General features: G+C 36.9%; 1 protein-coding gene across 1 annotated transcript in view; it reads left to right on the top strand.

Moving 5' to 3' along the window:
- CDKL5 (cyclin dependent kinase like 5) overlaps positions 1-20,886 on the top strand; it is a 76,238-nt gene that overhangs the window by 39,918 nt on the left and 15,434 nt on the right. The window contains exons 7-12 of the mRNA XM_041472502.1: positions 393-483; positions 4,693-4,882; positions 8,080-8,160; positions 12,460-12,620; positions 14,872-15,898; positions 19,300-19,405. Coding sequence (XP_041328436.1) covers positions 393-483; positions 4,693-4,882; positions 8,080-8,160; positions 12,460-12,620; positions 14,872-15,898; positions 19,300-19,405 — 1,656 coding nt within the window. The remainder of the gene's footprint in view (positions 1-392; positions 484-4,692; positions 4,883-8,079; positions 8,161-12,459; positions 12,621-14,871; positions 15,899-19,299; positions 19,406-20,886) is intronic.

A 20,886-nucleotide genomic window follows, 5' to 3' on the forward strand; every position in this document is an offset into this window, starting at 1 on the left:
TAATGTTTCTAAAGTTATCAATCTTCTGCAAACAGCACCTCGGTGAAATTTAGTGTGATATTTCAATAGCTGATATGGCATACTGACAGTTAACTTTTATAAATCTGGTTTGATTACATAATAGCATACAGAGTAATAGCAAACCCCACTGGCTTGTGAGATTGTACACAAGTAAGGGAGTCAGTAAAGCAGGCATGCTGATTTTCACTGTTGTATCAATAAAAGCTTGCATTTCAGTAGACAAGCATTTGTTGGAGACATCATTCTGCAGCAGGGGTTGTAAACAATTTGCTTCTATATAAATAGACATGACCTCTTACTGCCAAAATCAGTGGTGATACAGGTATTGTTTTTAAAATGGGATACAATCTTTCTTGCTGTTTCTCTGACAGGCTTTGCTCGTAATCTCTCTGAAGGAAGCAATGCTAACTATACAGAATACGTGGCTACCAGATGGTACCGCTCACCTGAACTCTTGCTTGGGTAAGTACACTTTGAGAAGTGCCATAATAAATCTCTACTGATTCTACATGGGTTTTCAGCACCTTTTGTAAGCTCTGCCTGTGGAGAACAGTGTTGAATTTAAAGGCAAGGTTTCAAGAGCTTCCAGATTTTCATTAATTTTTGTTCATTTCCAGTAGGTCAGTATGAATCATTGACATACGACCTGTCTTGAGCTGAGCAATGTTTAACTGATTAAAATATTAGGCTGAATTATAACAGATGTACTTCTAGTTCCTGCACTCCATCCCCAGTTCTTTCAGAAGAGGGTTCCATGGTAGTCCTCTAGCCTGGAATGTTCCATCAGCCCTGTGTGGACATCACATAGCAATGGCAGTTCAGCTTTCACAATGCAACATTCCTAGTTATCTTCATCCTTTGAGTCAGGACAAGATTAGGAAGAACTGTTTTGCTCAGAGATGGCGAGGCTCTGAACAGGTTGCCCAGAGAAGCTGTGGGTGCCCCATCCCTGGCAGTGTCAGGATGGGGCTCTGAGCATCCAGATCTAGTGGAAGATGTCCCTGCCCAGGTGAGGGGGGATTGGAACAAGATGATCTTCACAAGTGCCTTCCACCCCAAAACTTTCTGTGATTTTTTTGCTTTGATTTTCATTTGTGGTTACCCTTTGCCAGCACTGCTGAAGTCACTCAAAAGGAAGGTGCTAGGTTTTTACTAGTTAGGAAGAATTTATTGAAGGAGGCTGTATAAATCCTTTTAATAAAGCACTGAGAAGTCAGCATTACATTGACTGCAAAAGTATTAGTTTCATGAGTAGCCTCAGCCAGAAAACTTAGTATTGCTCCTTTATTAATCAGTAAAATGAGCATTTTACTACCTCACAAGGTAAAACAGGTTTTGAGATACTAAATGAACAAATTCATGAGATAGTAAATGAACAAATTCAAGGGCAAAGGAAGAGGAAAAAAAAAAAGTGGAGGTCTGTGATATGTGATCTTCCCATTACAGTACAGGGCATTAATCTAAGTACGTGAACACTCTCATAGAGTAAAATTCCAATATACAGTGCATATGTATTTATATCATATTCTTAAAATAAGGAACTATTAGCCACAGGATGAATCAAAACATTTCTGGTCACTCCTAAGAATCTTTAAGTACCATGTTGAGTACTCCTGGGAAACAAGTCTTTGTTGGAACATTTGATTAACACTGAACTAGATTTTTTTGTACTGGTAAATAATTAAGTAATAATTATTCTGTCAATAAAGTCATCCTAGTATTCCCAGAGCTGTGCTAATCTTAATCAAATTTGTTGGCAGTTGTTTTCTTATGTGCATAATGGTATCTTAAAAATGCTATTAAAATACTCTAAGCTCAATTTTTCACATTTTGGAGAAAACAGTAAAGCTTCCAGTGAAGCGTGTATGTGCATATATAAGTATAAATTTAAAAGACTTGGAAAAAATAGCATAAATTGTGACCTTTTTAGATACAAACCATTTTTTTCTGTCACTAACAGTAATGAGGATTTAGGAGGAAAGACATGAAAAGCTTGACAGACATAGTATTAGTCTGACCTGCATTTTCTGAAACTGTTTTGTTGGCAGGGGAAATTTAGCAGGAATTATGTCTGTTTGTAGTTGACTAAATCTGTTTGATTAGCTTGTAGAGAAATGGAGGGGATTTGTGTATTTAATGTTTCAATTGTGCTGGTGTATGTTTTTAAAGCCAAGTTTTTCTGGCAAAGTGATGCCTGTTTCTTGGCAATCCTGTTCTATTTCCCAGGTATTCATCTTTCCCATTCCCCTTTCCTTACATTTACCAAATTTTTATAAGCATCTAATATTCAAAAGTCTTCACAGGTTTATTAACTACATTCAATTTAACAAATATGGTTTTACTTTTTCAATTTTTAAAATGTGTCCCAGAGAGGTTTTTGTTTAGTGATAACATTCAAGGCTTAAATTTCAGGAGATGAAAGAAATTGCTCTGTAATTATTCACAGAACATCTAAAATCTACTCATTTTGGAGAGCCTCAGGTAACTACTGTTAGTGGAGTACTCTGTACCCTTTGATGACAAAATATTGCTAAAAGCCAGTTGATTTTAAAACATGCTAAATTACTAGATAAAAAGGTATTTTGGAGAATCTAATATGTGCAGGCAGACTGTAGTGCTTCTGAGGTATGGTCTATCTGTGCTACAGGAGTTATTTTCATTTGTCCAGCCATGTCACTCTTGCATGTTTTTTTCTGCTGAGATCTGACCAGACTGATCCTGACAATCAACAGAAAAGAAGTCTTGAGTTCGCCTTTTCAAACAACAAGGTTGAAGTTTGTGCTGTCTTAAGAAATGGCTGTTTTCTGATTTGTTTCTGTTTGACTAAATAGTGAAAAGTTCTCAACTGTAGTTCAGCTTCCTTTATTCTTAAGAGCAAGCAAATATAATGGACCATGCCTCAAAGGAGTTTTAGCCAATCCCTCAGTTGTGACCCTAGCTTGTTCTACCGCAACCTTTTCCCTATTTCACATTTTAGTGGAGAAAACTATGTATTAAAGGCGTTGCAAACAAAGATGTATTTGGGTTTTAGTCATGATAAAAGGGGAGGATTTTTACCTGTGCTCTCACTGTTTTGCCTACAGAGCCTTGGCTTTGGAGTCCATTCTTGCTTGTGTTGCCTTGTGTACTGAGAAGGAAAACCAGGCCTTACTTTAAGTCCTTCTGACCTAATGTGTGCGTTGGACTAGCAGCACCCTAGAAGGGTCAAATACTGAGTCCCAGCAAATCTGCAGGGAGCCACTGTGCAGGATTAATAAGGAAATTATGCATCCCATTGAGTAGTAGTGGTACTTGAGGAATTGTGACATGGTCTGCTTTGCCTCTGGTGGTTCTTTGTCAGCAGTCTCTTCCAGTGGGGCAAACCTTTGATTTTGGCATGGTTGTTGTGAGAGGACTACAGTGTCTCATGGCACATTCTCTAAGGCAAGTGGTTCTTGAAGTTTTGGTGCCCTACTTCAGCTTTCCCAGCTGCCATAGAGTCCAGCAGCAGTTTCACTTAGGCTATGATCCAGCTAGAAATGCTTTCTCACCTTCTCCTAGCCAAATCACCATAAGGGTTTACTGTTCCTCTGGCCAAGTGTCCTCCCCACAAATGAAGTAAATAATCATGAGTAATCAATGGGGAGGAGTCAAATTATTTTTATTTTTTTTTTAGTTTGAGGATGTTCTTTCTCTAAACATCATTAATCAGCAATATAAGGAAGGAGTGAAGGAGACAGATTTAGGATAGGATTTGTCACCTTCAACTCTTGATGCTGTCTTATTCCAGAAAAAGGCAAGCCAGCTGTAACTTAAATCTCTTGAAACAGAGTTTGAGTTAGTGGATTACAAGCTTCAAGAAGAGGAGAAATATGTTCATTCAGTGAAATGTTTCATTCAGTGAAATATGTTTTCACTTCAATCTTTGTTCCAGTCTTTATGATTTTATATGATTTTTTGTTGACATGAAAAGTATTCTTCAGTCATTCTATTCAAAACCTAAACATTGGAAAGACATTATTGGAATAATTTGGGTGTTTACAAATTTTTTTTACAAATTCAATAGGCAAGAACTTGGGTGTATAAAAAAGAGCTCTCCCCAAACCCCACCCTGTGGCTTTGCTCCCAAACAGGAATTACTTTATGATGCTTTCATTGCTTCCTCACTTGTTTCTTCTATCAAATAGTTTTCAGGAGAACTCTGTTTTCTCTCTAATTAAAATTTTTGTCTATAAATGCTGAAATAAAGATTTCTTAGGATTTCTGTTCTCCCAGTGGCCAGACCCAGTATGCCCATCCACCTTATTAAGGACAATCAAACAAGAGATGTAATGCAGGAACAGAGTGCAGGCATGAGCTCTAGAGAGAAGGGACGTTAGTGGTAGTTTAACTGTGAGTGGAGAATGCTTTGCAGTCAGAAAGATTATTCCTGTATGTAAGATTTTTCAAAAAGAACAAGGACCCTGGGGGCACTTTAGAATCCATCTCCAGCCTTTTCAAGCAGTGATAGATACATCAGGAAATCTAGGGCAGACACAGAGGGCTTGATTTTTGAGGTAGTTTGCTTAATAACAAAGTTTGTTTTTCTGTATTGTGAGGAAGTGTGCCATGGGAAATATAGCAAATAAATTGAAGCAGGTCAGTAAGAAGGCAGTGGCAGTGGGTGACAAACATTTTATTTTCGCTTGGCAGAGCCCCGTATGGCAAGGCTGTGGATATGTGGTCTGTGGGCTGCATCCTGGGGGAGCTGAGTGATGGGCAGCCCCTGTTCCCTGGCGAGAGTGAGATTGACCAGCTCTTCACCATTCAGAAGGTGCTGGGCCCACTGCCAGCTGAGCAGATGAAGCTCTTCTACAGCAACCCACGCTTCCATGGCTTGCGGGTAAGGGAAAGCTTTGTTCTTTTTTCTTATTTTTCTTATTTACTTCTGTGAAGTGCTGCAAAGGTTCTTTACGTTTACATTGTGCGTTGTCTGCTGCCTACGTTTCTAGGTAAGTATAGGATATAGAGACTATAAGGCATTCATAAGAAAAGTAAAATTCTGATTACACCAGAAGTGAGTATTTTAAGTACATTTGTTTTCTTGTTAAAAGTTGTTTAAAGACTTTCTTTCATTTCTTTGATATTTTTGGCATGCGATTTACCTCTTATACCCAATCTAACATTGCCCTGCTGGGTTTGCACTGGAAAGTTTAGTGGCAAAGCTCTGTAAGGTCAGGTTGTGGACAATTCAGGACTGCTGTCTTCAAGCTAGTTTGTTGGGAAAATCTGAGCTGTAGATGCTGCTGTCATGGCAGAAGAGCTCTCTGCCTTTTGACTTATATTCCTGGGGAGTTTTTGTAAGTCTCTTGAGTAAAAAACTTCTTCCTACTGACAGCATTGTTCTCTTCAAGGGTTTGCCAATATAATATAATGACAGAGACTCACTTGTGTGAAGATCCATGCAAGCTGGGATGTGCAATATGACAAAATACCAGAATCAATAAATAAGTAATAGTTCTGTTACTTTTAACAGTACCTGGTCAGTGATTGTACTCATGTTTCCTTATAATTCAGTTTTGGTTGTCCTTTCTTCTATTGATGAATGTTGCTTGGAAAGGTGAGTTTATGATCATGATGATATTCTGAAATCATTAGTGTAAATCATATAAAGAGACATATGAAGGCTTTAGGTGACCTGATCTGTGCTAAAGACTCAATATTTGAGTTTTACTCAAGAAAAGGAAGAGAAAATGTGAGAATGTGAAAGGGAAGGAATGGGGACCTAGTTCTCTTAAAGCATGTTCAAAGTTGCCACATCTAAAGACTCAAGATTTGAGTTTTACTCCGAGAAAGAGAAAATGTAAGAATGTGAAAGGGAAGGAATGGGGACCTAGTTCTCTTAAAGCATGTTCAAAGTTGCCACAAATTTGTTTCAGCTAACAGTGAAAAGAAAAGAGTTAGCTTAAGGTGTTAGGGTATTTATTTTAGGTATAAGAATAACTAATTCTGAAGAGTTTTTGTTGAAGAGTTGTTGAAGTCTGTAGACCCTTCCAGAGTGGAGGGTTTAAAAAACAATTAGACAAGCATTTCTTGCAAGGTCCTAGTTGTATTTCACCCTGTTTAGAACAGTGGGCTGGATAGTGTTTTTGTATGAGAAATTTATAACCCCGTATCAGGAAAGCAATGCTCTAAAAAATGTAAGCAAAATAAATTACTGCCTCTTCAACATTATTTTACAGCATTTCTGATTGTGCAGTGTAATCTTGTTTGGATAAATACTCTGTGATGTCTTAAGATGAAGTATCTGTTTTGTAGCTTAAAAATACAGTAATTCAAGAAGACAGCACAGACCTAATGTGATTAGCACAAGGTTCAGAGTTATGGGTCTGTTCTCATCCCGGATCAGTGGTTTAGTGCTTGGCCTCAGACATGTTCCTGCCTTCTTAGTCCCATCTGTAAAGTCAGGGTACTGCTGATGTGGCAGGGCCATACGGCTCCTCATAGAGAGTATTTTTTAGACTTGAAGTAAAGTCTGAATAATGGCTTAGACATCCAAAATACTACAAACATTATTTGTTTGAAATATAATATTCATTAGTTAATTAATGGGAAACAATTATCTTGTGCTATAAGCCAGCCTTAAAAGTACATTTTTTTGAATGTAGTGTAGTGCTTAATAGTGAAAGATTTTCTGTTGCAGAGCAGATAGTAGGTGTGCTGTGATCAAGCCAATTATTACTTACAAGCTGGACTTGGTGCTGGATATTCTCAAGACAGAAACTAGCCCATGATGTAAAATTTTTTATCCATATGCTTAGACTTTGTGAATTTCTATGTTATCTTCAGTGAATACTCACATATTGTAAAACAGGGTGAAAAAAATTCAGACACTCCAGCATGGATCCAAATGGACAGTCGCAAACTTGTCTTTTCTTTCGACTCATATCCTCCATATATATGTATATAACACAGTTTTCATTGCTCCTGAGGTTTAGGGAATATTTAGTGATCTCTCTTCAGCTCTTTAGAGGAGGAAAACATCCAGGGTATGTTGAAGACATAAGGAAGTAAAATAATAGGGGATCAGAAACAACCAATAGGTTCATGACTTTACAGAAAAGTGTGAGTGGCAATGTAGGGCTATAAATATTTATTCTACCAATAAGTTACGTGAAGAAATCTGAACAATTACAGTGACAAGCCACTGGTGCTTTGCACGGCTTTGGCACATTTTCCTTTTTCCCTGATCATTCTAGATATAAAAGCTTCTTTATGATTGTGACTCCAGAGGAAGACATGAACATTTTACAATTTGGTTTATGTTAAAATTGGAGGAAGTGTGGAAACCTTGTTTTACCTAAGTTACTGTTTAAGATCAGTATAGCAGACTTGGACTTTAAAAAATTCTCAATTATTAGTAAACCACTTCAAAATAAAGCAAAGTCAAAAGAAAAATACAGAGACTATTTAGGAATAAAAGCATTCAAACTACTGTTCTTTCATTTTTCTTCAAATTCACATAATGTAATTTATGAAAAGTAATACTAATACAACTAATGGATGCCCCCAGCAGTGTGCACTGCTTCTCATGGTGTTGCCAGCAGCATAACCACAGCAGTAACCCTGAAACTCCAATCTTTGAGCTTTTGCCTTTTTTCACTAAAAACACTTGGGAATTGTTCATTAATGTTTAGTATTTGAGTAGTACTGTATTTGCACTCTCAAATTCTCTCTGAGACATTTTTAACCTTTTTTTTTAATAAATATGTTACTTATGTTAATTCTGAATCTATTTTAAATTTCCTGTCAATCATAATGCCACAAAAAAATTTAAGTTGATTATTTCTCACTTGAGAGTGATTTCTTGGCTGTCCTAATGATCAAAAATACTTTCTTTGGTTGACTAGATGCTTACCACACATATAGAGTTATTTGTTTCACTATAATATTTTATAGTTTTCATAAACCACTAAATTTTTCAGTTTAGGATTCCCATTAATTACATGTCTTGATTCACTAGTTTCTATTTTTTGAAACATTGTATCCATGTATTACCTTGTTTACATGATCAATATATTTACAGTGTATTTTTTACAGTTTCCAGCAGTCAATCATCCACAGTCTTTAGAAAGAAGATATTTGGGAATTTTAAGCGGTGTATTGCTTGACCTTATGAAGGTAGGAAACTGTCTTTTATTCTCTATCTGTAATATGTAGGAAAATATATAAGTGACTTTTTACTTTTTTTTTTTTAATATGACACATCTTAGAAGGACTTTGGGAACTCCCTTTTGAGATATATTGATTCCCCCATTGTTTGTAGTAAAGCTTGGTATTTCCTAGGAATCAGGAAAATATCCCTTGCAAATGCCAGGAGAGTCTGTTCAATTCTAACTGATTTGATACAGAATCTGTAGCCCAGACAAAGCATCATCACCATCCTTTGCAGGGCTGTGCTTTCACACTGACACCCATGCACTGACTGCTGGAGTGTGATCATGTTTAGATACATCCACAGAGTTTTGGGCTAACCTGAGTTGTTTTCCATTTGTTATTGAGTAAGTGTGAGGATGTAGACAGTTGTCAAAAACAAAGTTGACACGCAGGAGTTCTGGGTTTTTATCCAAAATCTTAATCTGCTTGCTATCACCTCTACACAGTGTGTACATTACTCTTCAGTCCTCTTCAGTCCAGTGTTGGAACAAGTCAGCTAGTTATACATGGCCAAACTAGGTTATAGTCCTGAGAGTTCTTCTTATGAGGAATCAGAAGAAGCTCATTCCCCACAAAAACATTGTGCTTTGCATTTGTGCCGTGTTCCTGGGTATGGAACACGTATTGCTGTCCTTACTACTGTACTATAAAAATACTCCCATGGTAAGCTGCAGTATAACTCTCACATCACTTCATCCCTAGTGAGCTGAAGAAAGAAGTCATAGTATCCAAAATTAGGTTTATAATCACAGAACTGCCTAAGAATTAAAGGCAATATGGGACACACATGAAGCGTGGATATGGCTAATCAACTCTGAATTAATTTTATGATCCCAAACCCCTCTGCACCAGTTGTCTTGGAAAACAAAGATGCTTTGGGAAATACTTGAGTGTTTACTTGCTTTTAGTAGTATTGCTGTAGCCAGCAGAAATCCACCAAATTTGCTCTACTCTTCTTCAGAACAGCCAGTTCAAATCCCTTTGATCTCCATGCCTTATGAAGAGAGTCAGCATGGCTTTTATCTTGGTTTCAAGGAGTCTGCAATATGATACACTCCAGTGCATATAATTACTTGTTTTGGTATTATACTTTCTCCTCTATTTTCTAATTCACAGAAACTTTTTTTCATACTTAGCTGTAGCTCAAGATCTCGTAGTATATATTGCAGAACGGAAATTTCAAAATATGTCTTAAGACCATTGTTACATGTATTGGGGGAGGGTTTATTTTCATGTTATCCTAAATTTTATGTTATATCTCAGTTTTTTTTAGGTTCTTTTGATATGATTTAAAAGTTGCAAAGTTGTGAAATGAAGCACTTGAATTTTAGGGAAGCACAGGTTTCCAAATATTTTCATTCTTTTCATCTTTTCTGTTGATGTTTCTGCCCACAAGGTGAGAAAGGTCAGGAATTCTGTAGAGGGGATATTTTTTGTTTGATCTGCATTTCTCAATTCAGGAGTTGGAACCCTGTTAAGCAATGTGCAGACGCCTACAAGGAGAGAACAGAAGGGACTTGTGGTTAAGTTGCATGTTGCAAATGCTGCGCATACTTTGTTGTGTGTCTGTCTCTTCTGCAGACAAGGGACAGTCTGATACATGTCCACACTTGTTGTGCTCCTCATTATCTGCATTCCCAGGGACCTCAGGTCAGATTACTAGACTACTGAATAACCCACACTTCAATTTATGCCAGTTGAAGTAGGGAGTTATTAACATATATCTATTTAGAGAGCATTTCTGGACTAGATTAATGATGAGGCACCAATTTGACCTTGTTGCTTTGTTGTTGCTCCAGTCCTCTGCTCTCCATCACAAGTCAAGCTGATTTGCAAGCATTAGGGAGTTAGGAACTGGTTTTGCATGTTATGATTTGGGAAAAAAAGACACTGAGACTCTCTTCTTTATATCATCTGCCATTCAATTGTCTCTGCCATTCAGCACCAGACATGCATTTCCTCTGAGCTGTGTGCTAAAGAGAATACTTGTAGAACCCTTTCTTTTTACCCTTGGTTTTCTTCACTTGCCTTAGCTGGACTGTGGCCTTCTGAAGAGTGGCCTGACCTTTGTGCTAATGCACTGCTTTTATAGTCCGTCTTTGTATCCTGTCCTTCATTCTGGTTCTCACCCACTTCTGTTTTGCGTTTTTGTTTATTAGGAAATTCCCTGTTTAGCCAAACTCAACCTATGAAAAAGATTTTGGTCTTCTATACTGTAAGATGCTTTGTTCCTGAACTCAAACCAAATTTTCCGTAAAAATCAATGGCTGTCCTGGACATCTTTCCTCTTATGGTAGTTGTTCAGGAGATTATGCTTGGTAATTCCTTATAAAAAATGGAATTTGCTTTCCTGAAGTCCTGGGTTTTATCTGTGATGTTTATCTTCCCACCTCTTCTTTCAGTCCTAACTGTAGTCATCTCATGGTTGCTACAGCTCAGTGTCTTCTCTGATCAGATTTCTCACCAGTACTTAACTGTTGTTGAGCAGCAGCTCAAGTAAACTGAAGTCCCCTCCTTGGCTAATTTGCCTCTCCAGCAACTGCACTCAGAAATTTTCACCAACTGATTATAGAAATCTCCTGGAGCATGTACACAGGCTGGATGTCAGGATAGCTGAAGTCTGCTGTGAGGATGAGGATCTGTGACCAGGAGGTGTTTTTTTGTTGTTGTAGAGAGTTTTCCTCTTCAGCACCTTCATGCTCTTCAATGCATTGTTGGTAACAAACTCCCATCATAACATACCATATGTTGCTTTGCCTTCTAATCCTGACCTAGAGATTGTCCATGGATAAACCTTTTGTTCCATGCAGACATTGGATGTGATCCAGGAAGCCAATTATATGGAGTGTTACTCTTCTCCCTCTCCATCCCCTTCCTTCTGAGACCAGTTGTACCCATCAGAGACCATGCCTCAGCCATCAGCCCTGTCCCACTGCTTCCCTGTGATTCCAGGCAGATTCCCAGCCTTGTGATAACCTGTGGACTTCCAGTTGTCCTTGCTTGTCCAGCCTGTGTAATGTAGTGTACAGGCACTTGTGAGAAGCCTCTGGACATCCGCTCTTCTGAAGGGGAATGTAGGAATCACATGTGGCCTCCTCATGTTTGTTCAGCCTTTTGAGCCACTGTAGTGATGAATACCAGAAAAAAAGGGGGAAAGAAGCTGTTAATCATTCAGTAGAGTGTGTCACTTAAGAAAGAAAGGTGCTGCATAGTGTATGACCAAACTGCATAAGATTTGGTTTGCCACTTGCTTTGTTTCCTGAGCATTTTCCATTTTGAAGTGCAGGGATCCTGTGAAGGGAAAGCCAGTTTGTGGTCAAGTGGCTGAATATGGTGTTAATGTAGTGTGTGTGTATGCACAGACACACATAGATTTCTTCTCTCTTAAACTTACACAACCCTTAAGAAATAGCTGTTTTTTTTACTTAATAGCCATTCAAACTTTTAACCTTGCTAACAGTCATGCATGTTTGAATATTCCAATGTAAACTCTGGATTGCTCTTTTATTGCAAGAAACCTTTCAAACTTCCCAAAATACCCAAGCTCCTGATTTCAAGTTTTGTGATTAAATATTTTCTTCATGTCAGGAAGTGTCTTTATTTAGAATCATAACTGATCTAACAGAATTATGAGGCAAATGTTATTCTGAATGCATTGTAAACAGCTTAGAGAATTCTTTGAAAATACAGGTGAACTTGATCCCTATAAGCTAAAACCAGAACTCTTACATTTGTGTATTTTTAAAAATACTAAACTTTAAAATAATGTTTATTTTTGGATTATAATGTTCCCATATAGTTGTTTCATTTGTTTGTAAAGCCTGTTTCATTGTAGCATTTTATTACTGGTAAATTTAATATTTTTGATTCAAAACAATGTTGTAAGGTTTATCCTGAAAAATATGTTTAAAATACATATATTTAAAACATATATAGATATATATAACATTTTTAGAAATTTTATATATCTTTGTATTTTAAACATACTGTCATATATGTGTGCATAAAATTATATATATATATATATAACAAATATATGTGTTTATTTAGTATCATATGTAGTTTAATGCACCATGAAATTACTCTAGCAGTGACATCTAATCACAGAAACTTTGGAGATTAAAAAATTACCCAATAATGTTCTTTATTTTGTTGTGGGGGTTTTTTTTGTTTTGGTTTGTTTTCTTTGTTTTGGTTTTAGGGTTTTTTTGATAATGTAAATACAGATACTAACATTTAAGCTTTGGGATTTGTTTTTCAAAGAACTTACTGAAGTTAGATCCAGCAGATAGATATTTGACAGAACAATGTTTGAACCACCCTTCGTTTCAAACCCAAAGACTCTTGGATCGCTGTGGAAGTTCACCTTCACGGTCAGCTAAGAGAAAACCTTACCATGCAGACAGCAACACTTTATCCAACAGGTAAATGTAGCCTTGTCACTGTTGCCACTGACTCTTGCTCTGCCGGTGAGTGAGTTGTTGTGGTGCTCACATGCAGCATCACCTACAAGAAAAGTGGGTGTTTGACAGCTGAGGCACTCTGGATCATGTATGCTGTTCTGTTGCCTCACTGAGTAAAGGAAGCAGACAGTATCTACAGCTACACGAACTGAAATTTTTGCTAACTTACTGCATCAGGCTGCTTGCATCAAAAAAAAAAGAGACAATGTTGAAGCCATTTCTGTATGACAAAAAAAAAATTGGCTAATCCACCTTAAAAAAAAATGTTAGCCTTTTTCTTGAACAATAGGAATTTTGTGGCTTGGAAGATGCCCAAGATTCCAAAGGAATGCTCTTTTCTTTGGAATGCTACCACTGTTGTATATGTACAAATCTGTCCAAGATTTTGATATTTAAAAGCTTAAAGTTCACACAGATTTGTAGCAGCTGAATGTCCTGAAAATTGTGCCTATTGATCACATTCCAAATTGGAGATGAAGAGAATTTTGTCTGCAGTTGCAGTTGTGGATCATGTCTAGTCTATTTGACCTCAGACTCATACAGGATATGTTTGCTCAGTGACTCCCTTGCTGGACCCACGTAGCTTGAGAGAAGCCACTTAATTTTCATACCTCAGTGAATCAGGTTTACTGCTGGATGAAATACTTCAGTACAAAAAGCTTCTTGTTATTGCTCTGATAAATGCATTCATAAAGGTCACCCTCTGAAATATGCAGAATATTTTAATATTCTATATACAGGCTTTTAATCCTGGCCATGTTTTTCTTTAGCTTATCCTGTGAGATTCAAAAAATTGCTCCTCTATTTTAAGATTTCGGATGACATTCACAATCTATACTTTTTCAAAGATAGACACCAAGAAGTTTTAGCTGCCTTTACAGATGCTTAGAGTAGAAGTTTTATCATTAGACATATGGTATCAGAAAGAAAAAAAGACCTGCATCCACTAGAAACTTGTCCAAAAGTCTTGCCTAGTAAAAATACTAGGTTCCTCTATCTCTAAAGTTTTGAAAAATATGCTTTCTGTTGACTGGAAAATATTTTAAGCTGGCATTAAAATTTCTTAAGTTTTAGGAACTGCAATGAAATATGAGATCACTGGAAGTGGTTAATACAAAAATCCTAGGTATAAAACCAGCTAGCGTTATCCAATTATAATTATCAAAAAGATCAACAAAGGTACAGTGATCTCTCACTTCAACCCTCAGCAATATATCTGAGTTACGTCATAGATTTATTACAGAAATAAGTTAATTGCTCATAGCCTGCCTAGGTCCATCAAGGCAAACAAGCACAGCTCCAGCACTGTCCAGTCTTGGCTATGGCAGTGCCAGCCTAAAGCTCCCAGAAGCTGAACTGGTTTAATGCCAGAAAACCTGAGATAATAAATCCTGCTCACAAAAATCAGTCTCAGGGTTTGCAGAACCAACTCATATCTCAGTCCTGTAGTCCCAAAACCAGAAGAGCTAGGAAGTAGAGTAGAGGACAAGGACATAACCAAGTAGCTCTGCCCCAAGTCAGTCTGGTTGCAGAGCCTTTCAGGTGCAGCTTTGGAATGAGTTAATATACCAAAAACTGGGATAGTGCCAAGTTCCACAAAAGCTGTCTTCCTGTGGTTGACCTGGTTTTGGGTTTGGTGTTACAGGGCTAGCTCAGGCTGACTCCATCTGAACAATAACCTCTTTTCCCCTCCTTTCCTCTCTCCTCCTCCTCCAAACCAGGAATACCCAAGATAGCCTGGAGCACTGATTGTATCAGGGCTTTTTGACAGTGCTGACATATTTGATTGTTCTACCTTCCTTTGATATGCCAGGTGTATTTAAGATTTTTTCAATTGATATACAGCTGATTTTCATAATGTAATGCTTCACTTAGCGGTGTACTCACATCCATTTATGTACACACATACATAAATGTGCAAATATGTTGGAATTTCTGTTACTAGATTTTATATCTTTAGAGCTTGTGTCAGCAAAATCATTAACCAAAGCAGAGTTTGCCATCAGATTATAACCAGAAACAACAATGTAAAAACACTTGCAAATCTGTTATTTTAGTGAAGCTTCTGGTGCCTTAGTTGGCGATATTTGATCTTACTGCAGTTAAATTTTTGGTTTTAAATGGCAACTGAAATGGGTGTACTTTTTTGAAGTTATTAATACATGAATAAGTAATCTGATATATTAATGCTTCTTTATGCATTTTAATATAGAAATCAAGCCAGCAAAAGTTCTGCTTTGCAGTCACACCACAGATCAAACAGCAAGGATATGCAGACACTAGGGGCTGGCGGGCCAAGAGAAGAGGGGCTTCCAGCAAATGAAAGCTTTTTAAATGGAAACCTTCCTGGACCTGCACCTAGTCCAATGCACGCAAAAAAACCAAGCAACACACCTGGATCTGGCAACAAGGATATAGCCAATAATAACATGCCACATCTTCTCAGCCCAAAGGAACCAAAGGGAAAAACAGAGTTTGATTTTAATGTGGACACCAAAAGTTCTGACGGTTCAGGCACAAAGTACCTGAAGTCCAACACCAGATCTCAGCAGAACCGGCACTCCTTTATGGAAACTTCTCAAAGCAAAACTGGGACGCTGCAGCCTGGCGACAAGCACAGCCGCCACAGCTACATCGATACCATCCCACAGTCTTCTAAGAGTCCCTCCTATCGGACAAAGTCCAAGAGCCATGGAGTTCTGACAGACTCAAAATCCGTGGGCAACCTTTCTGAGGCCAGGGCCCAAGCTGCAGAACCAAACACCAGTAGGTATTTTCCATCCAGCTGCATGGACTTGAACTCTCCTACCAGTCCGAGTGCTCCCCGGCACAGTGATAACAGAACTATGCTCAGTCCATCCGCCAGGAATAACCGCAGCGAGGGCACCCTGGATGCCCGAAGACCACCAACAAGACACTCCAAAACAATGGAGGAGTTAAAACTGCCAGATCACATGGATGGAAGCCATTCCCACTCTCTGTCTGCTCCACATGAATCTTTTTCCTATGGTCTAGGTTATACCAGTCCTTTTTCTTCACAGCAGCGCCCTCATAGACACTCTATGTATGTGAGCCGGGACAGAGTGAGGTCAAAGGGCTCAGAGGGTGGCTTAAGCGTAGGGCAAGGGATGGCAGCCAGAGCAAACAGCCTGCAACTGTTATCTCCACAGGTGCAGCATAAGTCACTCACAAGGTCTGTTGGCTCATCACGAGAAGACTGTACGGAAGATTCTAATAGGGTTAGTCCAAAATATTGCCTCTTATTTGAAGGTTTACCTTTCTCCTTTTAACTCACGTGGGGGCAGTGCGCCTGCTTTCTGTCTTCTGTTTGTTTCTTTGCAGTTATTCATTTATTTGTCTTGTAAGGTATGGGGATGTTGTTGGGGGCTTTTTTTTTTCAGAAGGGCTGAATATATCAAGGTACTTTTGAAAAATGGACTTTGAATACCATTCTCCTAAAGTACTGAAATGTGAGAACAGAAAAATTGTCTCTGAAGTTCAAATTTCATTAGTTGTTTTTAGTCCTTGGTTACATAGTCTGATGTCATTTTTACTGTATCATTTTGCTTAATTATCTTTCTCATTTGTGTTTTTATTTAGCTTTTCCTATATGTATTTCTGTTATGAATGTTAATGTTAATTTTTGAAGCCAGTGTTTCATTCAGGTATAGCAGGACATTATTTCTGAAATACCCTAATTTACAAGAGAAATATCAAAGCTTGCAATATTTCTTTAGATTAGTATGATAAGTAACTGGTGTAATCTAGAAATTTCATATTGTAGTGGCCACTGTAAATTGACTCTGACAGTGGTTACTGTTAGTGGATACCTGGTTGTGTTTTTCTGTGAGCATTAATTAAAGAGTAGAGGACAGGCTGGTTCTGCTGTTGATTTACATTTGTTACACAACACTTCTGAATTATCTCATGTTTTACACATCAGATATGTAAAGATGACTGTATTTGTCCTCAGATCTTTAAATTTCTCTATTAACAAAATGATGGAGAGACAAATACAAAAATAAGTGTTTGTTTCTCTATGCCAACACCTGTGATAAACTGACTTCTAAGGAGCGAACATCTAGTTCAAATTTGTTGATAAATTGAAGAAAGTCAAAGAGCTGCAAATAATATTTAAGGTCCAAAGATGATGGTTTACTATGAGAAACTGAAATACTCTGCCCACTTAGTAGTTCATCTAAGAAATACGTGTAGCTAACCTAATAGGCATCTACAAGTACCATAAAAGAGTTTCAGGTAGTGGCTGTCTCCTCAGTCCAGTAGAGAAAAAAAGACATTATATGTTTTTTTATTCATAGCACATCTCCTCCATTCAAGATTATGTTTATTCAAACATCAGAAAATACCAAAATAAAAGTGCAATGGAATAATAATTTTTAAAAAGCTACCTAGAAGGGATTACAGCTGCTCCATTTCAAAAACAGTTTTTTTCCTGTGTACTTATTTTTCTGTCTCTCTCATTTCAGTCAAATTAAATGTTACTTATTCTTCAGGATATTATTTGGAAGGGCAGTAATATCAGTGTTTCAGTTTTTGATAATAAAAGGTCACACTACCTTGTATTCTTCAGTTCATTTTCTGCATTATGCAGCAGATAGTAATTTGAAGTAATTTTAATTTTATTTCATACTATTTAGAGTCCAGTTGTTTTTATTGGATAATTCTTTGTCGTTGAAAATGGGTTTACAGATTTTTATTTTAATTAGGAAAATCTGTGTGTATTGTAATGCTTATGTTTTTGTTCATTTTCATTTGCTTTGGAAAGTCTGTTCATTCAAGATAAAGAACTTGCCTTTATCTCTTGTGGTCAGTATTTTTAAAACTTCAGCCTTCACTTAGTGCTTTTAAATCTGTATTTCAACCATTAGAAGTGTTAAAGGAAAATGACTTTTCTGAAATGGATGCTAAGTCTGTGAATTCACAGAGCTGTTTTTTATTTGTTTATACAGCTTTCAGTAACAAATCAAAATCAAATTTTCAATCTTCTTACGCCTCATAAAGGCATTTTCACAAAAAAAGTCATTTTTTGGCTCCTTCCTATCCTATTTTCCCACCCTTTTCTACATTATGCATTAGGAGTCAGAAAGTTTCACTCCCTTCAGGATTAGTGAACTAAAAAACTCATTAATAATATGTGTTCTCATAGATTCTTTACTGTTTTCATACTTATTTTTTCTGATCAGTTCTCCTGGGGTTTTTTTCTCTGCTCATCTTTGGTTAATTTTCCTTACTTCTGTGTTTCTATTTCGCATTGGTTTTCTTTTTAGCTCTACCAAGTCTTTTTAAAGAAAAACATTCTTTTTTTGCCAAGTTTTAAATCTTATTTAAGAAAAAAAATCAAGAAAAAACTCTCATCCAGTCTTAGTTTTAGGACTTTTCATGTCTCAACACAACAGTTTTGTTTTAAGGGGTTTTTTACATTTAAAGTAAATGTACACAAAAAGGGTTAAGCAGAAGAAAATCAAATGCAAGTTGCTATTACTGTCTCATGTTTGAAATCTAACTGCTGATAAATAAGAGGTATCTAATACAAGTAGTAATTTAATCAAATGCTTCAGCCTCTGGTAAATTTTAGAAGAATCCAGCTGGGATTTGAAGCATTGTTTTATCTGCAGTTCTGGCCTCAGTTTCAAGGTTTGTTTTCTCTGTGACAACAAGACAGAGACCAGATCTTCATCCACAAAAAGCAAAGTAGATTTTGCAAATCACTTGTGCGGTGAATTGAAATCCCAGTTTTTAGTTTTGGATAGGTTTTTTTGTGGCTTTGGTTTTTAACCTTTGTCCTTCTTGGACATTCTAGATTTCACTTAGTGCAGGGGTTTCAGTAGTTTCCTATGGGGTCTTGGAGAGAGCATTAAATTTCATGTGGTCAGTCCATACTGAGGGAAAAAATTGTAGTTTCTGATGCATTTAAGAGTGGGGTTAAGTCATATTTGGTGGCTAATTGTGTGCATAAGGATGTTTCTATGGGCTCACCTAAACTTGTACTTGAAGTACTTCCAGTATTGTTTTCAGGAAAATAGAATGAATTAGAGGTAATGATATGCTTTTAGCTATCCTGTCTGACTGAAGAACTTTGTCTATAGATTTCTTAGTTCAGAGACTTTCTATTATTTTGCGTACAGTAGATTTTGTGATTGTTGGTACCTCTAGATAATGATATTGAGAGATAAGAGATGATAGTGCTTTGGTGTTGCAATTATTTCAAATTAGATGCATTCCTATCTGCTTTTTAATGTTTGCCAGTAGCAGAGTGACCAGATTCCATCAGAAATTAATTTAACAAGCCTCCAGTAAAAGATTTCTCCCGAGATGTTACAGTTGCATTTCATTCAAGTTGAAATTCTGAGGGCCTGAATCAGATTAATGTCTTTAAAATCACAACTTGGAGGCAAAATTTTGTTAATGCCATTTTTGTCATTTTGGAAAGAGGCAAGCAAGCAGCAAAATCAAGTAATTATTGATTACATAGTCTGTGATTTGATATTTGCAGTTATTAATAAAATGAAAGGAAAATGGTATGGTGAATTTGGAGTTCTGTTGCTTATGTATGTTGACTAAAAACTGCAAATCAGTTTACAGTCTTTCATTTTAAATAGTTTATTATTCTTTTACATAGGGTGGAGCATATCATGATCCACACACAGAAGATGGAGCATCTACTAAGGAGAATAGAATTCTGTATAATGACCCTGTTCCGAGAAGAGTTGGCAGCTTTTACAGAGGTAATTTCATGGTGGCTCTTTCAAATTTAATGCAGAATTTTAGTATGGAATATAAATTAAGTACTAGAAATTGATACAGAGGATTAACATGAACAACTACCAAGGTTTATTGGAAAAATATTTGTTACTCAGCTTTCAGAGGGTGAGTTTGCAGGATCTGCATTGGTACCCTATTGTTTATTTGTAAATGATAGCTTGCTTTAATTGGAAAGTACATCCACTGCAGTACCTTGTAAAGCAAAATATAATTTATCAGGACATCAGGGCAAAATGAACAAAATTAGTATTACCAAAGTAGGCAGTTAATCAATATTTTAAATTTTTATTTTCAGTTCTTATAAAGGCTCTATTTATACCTATGCACTTGTAGCACATAGACATACTTACTGATCTGTTTCAGATACTGTGTTACATGGACGTGTAACTCTAGCTTTAATGGCTTGTAACCTGTGGCATTTCTTTTGTGGGGACTTACTAAAGATCCGGGTTTCCTCCGAGCAAGAGCACACTTGCATAATTCCAGTTCAGAATAAATAATAAAACAGGTCTGTGTATGGACACACACAAATAGATAGTGTTCTGTTATGGCACACAAAAGATGGTGGTTTCTGAGCAGCTGCCTCATGGCTAAACCTGGGTAATTGTTTTGAAGAAGATGATAAGAGGCTAATTACTGTCCTGCAAGTGTTAGGAGGCTTGTGGGGCTCTTCTGAGCCTTAAGAAGTCCCAATCAGCTGAAATTCGATTATGAGTCACCTAATAACCTTAAGCAGAGTCACAAATCTTCCTCTGATCCTCTTCAGGTTGATAAGTTGGCTCATGACCTGATTTAGACACGTTAAAATCTGACAATCCTTGCAAGTGTCCCACTGCAATATTAAAACCTGTGAGCAGAATTAAAGCTTGCACTGTTTTGAGCGATGCTTTTGAGTGTTCGTGTTGCAAATGCAACAGAGGATGCTTAAGAATTCTCAGTCCTGGATTGCTTTCATTAATCCCTAAAAAGCTCCTAAAATTGTGCGTGGATTGTCCTTCTTTTTTATGTATAGTGAAACAAAAGTTCCAAAGAAGAAGGACTTCATAAGTCATGTGCTAAAGAAACTGCAGATCTGGGATTTATTCAATTCCTTGTTATAAAAAAGAGGGGTTTTCCACTTCAACTTTGTCTATCTAACAAATATATTTTAGATGGGCTTAATTATTGCCTTGGGAAGATGATATTATATTTCAAATAATACTTATTTGAAAGTATTATAGTGTATAATAATAATAGTGTATGCAAAACTGGTGATAATAGTATATGCAAGTTACTGTGAAAAAGGTAAATCCTTATTTATATAAATTTAACCTTTGTATTAGAACAGTATTTATTAGCATATACTTTTGTACTACAGCTTGAACAAAATCTTACAGATGCTGTTTTGATAGATTGTGTAATGTGATGCTGCATTAACGTTCCAACAAGCGTCTTGTCAGTTTTT

This window comes from Pyrgilauda ruficollis, unplaced genomic scaffold (assembly GCF_017590135.1).
Source record: "Pyrgilauda ruficollis isolate IOZ18807 unplaced genomic scaffold, ASM1759013v1 scaffold29, whole genome shotgun sequence".
Classification (NCBI taxonomy): domain Eukaryota; kingdom Metazoa; phylum Chordata; class Aves; order Passeriformes; family Passeridae; genus Pyrgilauda; species Pyrgilauda ruficollis.